The sequence below is a fragment of the Macaca nemestrina genome, chromosome 5 (assembly GCF_043159975.1).
Source record: "Macaca nemestrina isolate mMacNem1 chromosome 5, mMacNem.hap1, whole genome shotgun sequence".
Lineage (NCBI taxonomy): Eukaryota > Metazoa > Chordata > Mammalia > Primates > Cercopithecidae > Macaca > Macaca nemestrina.
In genome coordinates, this window is record NC_092129.1 from 29,573,197 (window position 1) to 29,581,316 (window position 8,120).

Sequence of the window (8,120 nt, forward strand, 5' to 3'; positions counted from 1 at the left end):
GCTGCCTAAAGTCCATGCAACAGAACTGTTCCAGAGGGGAGCTCTTGCTGGGTCTAACACATTCCCCAGACCCAAGCAGCGTGGTGCTATTTTGAGAGCCCCCAGCAGCCTACCTCCTGCCCTGAGGCCCAAAAGCCCCTGCATCTTCACATTCCTGGAACCCTGCCAATATTCAACCCAGAGCCCTGCAACACTGAGACACTGGCTGAACCTAATGGTGCTGCTGTGTTCTAAGCCCTCTAGCCCATGCAGGGTCTTACACCCCAGGGAACAGGCAGTGCAGCACACTGGGGAGGATGCACCCAGGAAGAAGTAAGGCAAAATGTGCACTCCCCAGAGCCTGAAGACCACCACTGCCACGGACAGCCAGCCTGGTCATCCCAGCAGAAGGGCCACCATGCACATGTACATGCCTTCAATGGACCTGGTGACTGGTCCACACAGATGTCATCCAAGGGTCTGAGGACAGGCACACCTTGTTCACTGCTGCTATTACCAGCACAACAGCTGAAGGCTTGGGGACCAACCCACCCTACCTGCTGCTTCTGCTATGAGTGCATTGTCAGGGGGCCCTAACAGCAGACCCAGTCTACCTAGCACCGGTGCCTATACAAGCTGTCTGGGACACTGGGGATTGCCCCGCCTCACACACTACAGCCTGTGCACACGTACACTATCAGGGGAACAAAGGACAAGCCTGCCATGCCTGGCACCATGCTTGCCAGTGCTCAGGTGTGCCATCTGCAGTCCTGGAGATTGGCCTGCCCTGCCTGAACCATTGGCATATGCACACAGCATCAGTAGCTTTGTCGTTGCCAGCTGGGCCTAACAACAGACCCAGCCTGCCTGCCAATGGTGCCAAAGCATGCTCTCTGGGGGCCTTGGAATTGACCCACCTCATTTGCTGCCACCAGTGCCCATGAATGCCTTCCAGAGGCCTGAGGACAGGCCTGCTCAGCCTGCCAGCACCTGTGCAAATAAACTGGGAGCCTGAGAATCAAGCAGTCCCAGCCACCACAGCCTACACCCACGTGTAACACCTGGGGCCTGAGGACAGAACAGTCTCGCCTGGTGCCAGGCATGTCATTGCTGGCAAGCGTTATCTGGGGGCCTAGGGATTGATTACACAGTCTGCCATTACTGATGTCTGTGCAGTTCTCCTGGGGGCTTGAGGATGGGCCCTCCCAGCTTGTCACTACCACAAAGGCTGCCACCCACCAACATGCAACCAGAAGTGGTGCCTGAGGGCCTGAGTATTGGCATGCCACTGTTACTGTCATTGTGGATACCACACATGCCACCAAGGGGCCTATGGACATGCCCACTTGCTTGACCCACCTCTGCCACTGTTGGAACCTAAGCAAGCTGCCTGGCTGCCTGCCTGGACCTGCAAACACCAGAGACAGTGTATATCACCTGGGGGCCCAAGGATGGGCCCAATTGTCCTGCCACCACCATCACCATCAGAGCTCAATAACCAGCCCACCTGGTGTCTCCCATCCCAGGATAGCCTCACCACATCCTCCACTAACAATTGCAACCTAAGCTACTGAGGAACTCAAAGATACCACTGATGCTGATTACAGCTGAAGAAATCATACAGAAACTACACACACCCAGAATCAAAGCTAAGGCGCCCTATCCAACCAACACCATAGATACATCTATGGGAAAAGACTTTCCTTACAAAAGCCAATCCAAAATATTAAGAAGTGACGGTTACATGACATGTGCAAGGACACAAGAAACATGAAAAGGCAAGGAAACATGACACCTCCAAAGGAACACAATAATTCTCCAGCAACAGATTCCAACAAAAAAGAAATCAATTGACTGAAAAAGAATTCAAAATAATGAAATTAAAGAAGCTTGGTGAGATACAAAAGAACATAGATTAAAAAACAAAAACAAATCAGAAAAAAACACTTCATGATCTGAATGAAAAACTCAACAAAGAGATATCATAGAAAAGGACCAACAGAAATCCTAAAACTGAGTAAGTCAATGAATGAAATAAGAAATACAATGTAGAGCTTCAAAATACACTAAGTCAAGCAGAAAAAAATTCTGAACTTGAAGACGCCTTTTGCGATAATCCCACCAGATGAAAAACAAAAAAGAATAAAAAAGAATGAACAAAGCCTACAATAAAGTATGGGACAAAAAAGCGACCAAATATTCAAATTTTGGGTGTTCCTGAAGGAGAAGAGATGAGCAAAGGCATCAAAGAAACTACTAGTTATGACAGATAAATTCAGCAAAGTTATAGAATACAAAACCAACATCTACAAATCAGTAGCACTTCTGTACAACAATAATGAACTAGCTGAGAAAGAAATCAAGAAGATAATCCCATTTGCAATCTTTAAAAATAAATAAATAAATAAAATACATATGAATACATTTAACCAAGAAGGTAAAAGATCTCTAGAAAAAAATCTGTGAAACACTGATGAAAAAGTAAAGAGGACACAAACAAATGGACAGACATCCGATGCTCATGGATAAGAAGAACATCGTTAAAATGACCATATTACCTAAAGCAATCTACAAATTTAATGCAATCTATCAAAATACCAATGTCATTTTTCATGGAAATAGAGGAAAAAATATAAAGTTCAAATGCAATAAAAAAGAGCCCAAGTATCCAAAGCAATGCTGAGCAAAAAGAACAAAGCTGAAAGCATCACACTACCTGACTTCAAATTATATTACAATGCCATAGTAAACAAACCAGCATGGTAGTGTTATAAACACAGACTCTAGACCAATGAAGCAAAATAGAGATCCAGAAATAAGTCCCCATATTTACAGCCGACTGGGTTTTCAACAAAGGCACTAAGCAAAAACACTGTGGAAAGGACACCCTCTTTAATAAATGGTGCTGAGAAAACTGAAAATCCATATACAGAATAATAAAACTAGGTCCCTATCACTCACTATATACAAAAATCAACTCAAAAAGGATTAAATACAAATGCAAATCCTGAAATTATAAAACTATTACAAGAAGCCATAAGGGAAATGCTCTAGGAGATTGGTCTAGGCAATAATTTCATGACTGAGACTGCAAAAACACAGGCAGTAAAGGGGAAAATAGACAAATGGGATTACAGCAAACTAAAACACTTCTGCACAGCAAAGGAAACAATCAAGAGAGCAAAGACACAAACTGCAGAATGGGAGGAAATATTTGCAAACTAGTCATCCCACAAGGGACTAATATCCAGAATATAAAAGGAACTCAAAAAACTCAACAGTATAATGTATATAATAATTGCACTAAAAATTGGGCAAAGGAAATTAATAGACATTTCTTGTTTGTATAAAAGAAAGTCTGTATAAAAACAGACTCATAGACCAATGAAACAGAATAGAGATTCCAGAAATATTATTAAGTCCACATATTTATGGCCAACTAATTTCCAACAAAGGTGCCAAGAATAAAGATTGGGGAAAAGACATTCTCTTCAATAAATGATGCTGAGAAAACTGGAAATCCATATGCAGAAGAATGAAACTAGACACCTATCACTCACACAGTTGATCACACAAATCAACTTAAAAGACTTTCTTTTACACTTTCTTTCTCAAAAGAAGTCATACAAATGGCTAACAAGTTTATTTTTAAAATGCCCAGCATCATCAATCATCAGAGAAATGCAAATCAAAACCACAATGAAATATCATCTTACCGCAGTTAGAATGACTATTATCAAAAAGACAAAAAATAACAAATGGTGGCCAGGATGCATAGAAGAAGGAAGTTTTATACACTCTTGATGGGAATGTAAATATGTACAGCCATTATAGAAAATAGTATGGAAGTTTCTCAAAAAACTAAAAATAGAACTACCATATGATCCAGAAATCTCATTACTGGGTATTTATCCAGTAACAGGAAAGGAAATAAATCAAAGTGACATCTGCACTCCTGTATTTATTACAGCACTATTCACAATAGGTTGATATGGAATCAAACTAAGTGTCTATCAACAGATGAATGGATAAAGAAAATATGGTATGTATATTCAATAAAATACTATTTAGCCATAAAAATGAAATTTTGTCATTTACAGCAACATAGATGGCACTGGAGATCATTATGTTAAATGAAATAAGGCAGGTGCAGAAAGACAAATACCACATGTTCTTGATTATGGGAGTTTAAAAAGTTGATCTCATGAAAATAGAGAGGAGAATGATAGTTCCCAGAGGCTGGAAACATAGGGGCAGATGAAGAGAAGTTGGTTATATGTATACAAACATATAGTTAGATAGAAGGACTAAGTTCGTGTTCAATAGCACAGTAGGCTGACTATAGCTATATATTGTATATTTCAAAATAGCTAGAAGAGAATATCTGAAATGTTTCCAATGCAAAGAAATAATAACTGTTCAAGGTGATGAATCCCTGTGTACCTTTATTTGATCATTACACATCGTACACATGTATCAAAATATCATGCATATCTCACAAATATGTTCAAATATTATGCATTAATAAAAATGATAAAAAAAAATTCAAGGGAGCCAAAAACAAGTCATGTTTTAATGCCAGAATAAGAAAGGCAATAATAGAAAAAACTGCATTCTAAAACTGACATAGTTTTCTGATACTGAAGTCTGGATTTTAGGGAAGGTACACAATTCACTGCAGATTAAGACATTTTGAGGCTTTGATGTAGGAGCAGGATATTAGTGATAGTACCTACGTTGTATCAACAGTTGTATACAACCTGAGATGGAGCAGATGGTTTGAGTTTTGAGAATATTAAATTTGTGGTACATAAATGGAATTTTTGCTAAAATATTAAATATTAGTTAATAAAATATTTTCAACCAATCCTTCTTTAAAAAAATTAATCCCATTGGCACAATCATTACTGGTGCTTCGTGCACTTCAGAGAAAATTCCTGGTGGAACCACCATGTTAACTTTTTAATTTAATTCATTTCCCTGCTGCTGGAGTCCCATGAGCGCTAGATTGAATGCCGGGGTGGTGGGTCAAGGATTCAGGCAAGTTTGGGCCAATCTGGAGGGTGGAAATAGGGAACCATATATTATTCTATTTTCACAAAGGCCCGATGAATTCTATAGTGAAGAATAAAGGGCTGCAGTTTTAACCAGCAGAGATATGGGCGACCATCAGGTGTCCCAGCAGGGACTTCTAATGGGTTTGGTGTAGAGGACAGCCACTTCCAGTAAGCTGGAACCTAAGGGATAAGGAATAAAATGGTAAACACTGGAAGAACAAGTTCTCAGAATACGAGTGAAAAATGTGTGTGAGGAGGGGTTCCCAAAACTGTAAGAGGACTTTGAGAGGTTTTATTCCAATAGACGCTGTGGGAATATACTTTTTGGCATCCATTATTGATACTCTAGTTTTAGCCTGTTGTCACCTGGAAAACGCAGATTACTTTTATATCTCTGGAAAGAATAGTGGCTTGGCCATCAGTTGGCACACTCAAAAGGCACACAAAAGTAGGTTTCTTGTCTCTGTCTTTAAAACAATAAGCACTTAAAGTATCATTCGGAGAAAACAGCAGTTACCAGGAAATCACTTAGCTGAGATAAAAAAGAAAAGAATCCTCGAATAGCATTTAATCTTCAAAATAAGAATTTTCCATTCTCGGGTCAGACCGATAGATGACATGGCGTTTAGACATCGAATTCATACCTTCGCTTGCAACTGAGCATCAGACACACATATATGATGGAAATGTTCTTTGACATTACACTGCTTTCTTAGTTTGTATCATTTGCATTTGATTTGGAAAATATTTTAGAACAACCCAATAACAAATTCGAGATTAAAAAATAAAATTCTACACACTTTACAGCTCCGTGCTATTACATGAATGTGTAAATTGAATTCCCTCTCAGGAGGAAAAAAACAAGGGCTGGCTTCCCAAAAATGTTTTCATTGGCTTTAGGGAACTAAAACACACCAGTGTCTGGGTGAGTAATACTTCCTGTAAAATAAAGATAGATCAACACATAATTAAGTTCTGGCTCAAATATAATTGTTGTTTTGGAAACAGTTTTGAGGATAAATATGGTTATGCTAATGAAACTGCCCATGATTTCCACTAATGATCCAGTTTATTAACTAGGCCTGGACATTTTTCCACCTTGTGCTATCCATTTTGGAATACTGAAAAGGGTTAAAAAAACAAAAAACAAAAAAACCTTCTCACTTCTGTAGGGGAAGAAAAAGGGACAAATCTTAAATTAGTTACCCACTCTTGTAAGGATTACAGTTGGAGGAGTAGATCGAAAGTACTTTTTCGATTATTTATGGGTTTCAAAGATTCTTTCTACTCCACTAGGCAGAAAAACAGAGGTGTAATATACAGCATTTAGAATTCATAATCGTTAGCATTATTTCTCTGAACTCGACATCCTAAATAGCCAGCGTTTTCTAATTCCAGAGCTGAGTGTTTAGTAGTTTTGTAGGAAGTTCTACTGAATGCGGAGACCAAAGGGGTGCCTGCCTGCTTTGAGGGTTTTGTTGAGGCCGAGTGTGAACTCTGGGCGAGAGAGCGCATCTCAGCTCTTAGATCACACCCACTCAGGGTGTGCGTGTGTGTGTGCGCGCGCGGGTGCCTGCGCGCGTGTGTACGTGTGGGGAGGTGTGCACCAAAGGGGTGGGGTGAGGGGCGGCGAGGAGGGCTGTAGGTGAAGCGCGGGGAGAGGGAGGTCGCCCGCTTCGGCCTCTCCCCCAGGGGCCCTGCGGCTGGTCAGCGCTCCGGCTGCACCTCCTGGTGCGCGCCGCGGCGGCGCCACAGGCCCCTCGACCCTTTGACCACCGCCCTCCGACCGCGCGTCCGGCAGCCGGGACCGGTGATGGCGCGGGACTGACGGCAGTCTCCACCGGGACCCCTCTGTCCCGCCCGAGGCTCGCTGGGGCTGCGGCGCCGCCCTGAGCTGCATGTGGGGCGGGCGCGCCCGAGCCCAGAGCCAGCGGCCCTCGGCGCCCCCGAGGCGGTGCCTGGCCGCGCCAGAGTACGAGGAGGAGGAGCGGCGGGCCGGGCCAGGCTCCCCACGCGCCTCGGCCCCGGAGCACGGGCTCCCCGGAGGGGACTTGGGGCGTCCCAGCCCAGGAGGAGGGACCCGGAAGCAGAAGCGGAGCCGCGAGTCGAGCCCAGCCACTGCCCCCGCTGCCCGCCGGCGCCGGGTGGGGGTCCCGGCGGCTGGATGGGCAGCGGCGGCGCGGGCCGCGGGCGGCGATGGGCGAGGAGCAGAGCACGGTGAGCGGCGGCGGCGGGCCCCAGGAGTCGCAGACCCTGGCCGGTGGCACTGCGGGCCTCCCTGAGCCCCCGAGGCCTCAGGGGGACAGCGCCCGGGCACCCCCGCTGCGCGCCGCCTCCGCCGAACCGAGCGGCGGTGGCTGCGGAAGCGACTGGGGCTGCGCGGACACCAGCGCCCCGGAGCCCGCGAGGAGCCTGGGGGCCCCGGGCTGGAGGAAGAGCCGAGCACCGGCGCAGCCTGCGGGACTGGCACTCACCGGGCCTCTCAACCCCCAGACCTTGCAACTGCAGTTGGAGCTGGAGGAGGAACAGGAGGAAGCTGGGGATCGAAAAGAGGGAGGGGATGAACAGCAGGAGGCGCCCCCCGGCGAGGAGCTGGAGCCCAGGACCCGCGCGGGGGCCGCCGACGGACTGGTCCTGGACGTGCTGGGTCAGCGGCGCCCGCCCCTCGCCAAGAGACAAGTCTTTTGCTCCGTGTACTGCGTGGAGAGCGACCTGCCAGAGGCCCCCGCCTCGGAGCAGCTCTCGCCGCCCGCGTCGCCACCTGGGGCTCCGCCAGTGCTGAACCCTCCCAGCACCCGCTCTTCCTTCCCCAGCCCCCGACTGTCCCTCCCAACGGATTCCCTCTCCCCCGACGGCGGCAGCATCGAGCTGGAGTTCTACCTGGCGCCCGAGCCGTTCTCCATGCCCAGCCTGTTGGGAGCTCCACCCTACTCTGGCCTGGGCGGTGTAGGGGATCCCTATGCGCCCCTCATGGTGCTGATGTGCCGGGTGTGCCTGGAAGACAAGCCCATCAAGCCCCTGCCTTGCTGCAAGAAGGCCGTGTGCGAGGAGTGCCTCAAAGTCTACCTGAGCGCCCAGGTAACT

At 46.3% G+C, this 8,120-nt stretch overlaps 1 protein-coding gene across 3 annotated transcripts in view; it reads left to right on the top strand.

Annotated features, from left to right (window-relative positions):
- Nucleotides 1–7,095: 7,095 nt before the first annotated feature.
- Nucleotides 7,096–8,120, top strand: part of LOC105465545 (ring finger protein 217) — a 135,449-nt gene continuing 134,424 nt past the window's right edge. For all 3 annotated transcript variants that reach the window (XM_071096405.1, XM_011713998.3, XM_024787852.2), the window contains exon 1: nucleotides 7,096–8,114. In XM_071096405.1, coding sequence (XP_070952506.1) covers nucleotides 7,233–8,114 — 882 coding nt within the window. In that variant the 5' untranslated portion in view covers nucleotides 7,096–7,232. The remainder of the gene's footprint in view (nucleotides 8,115–8,120) is intronic.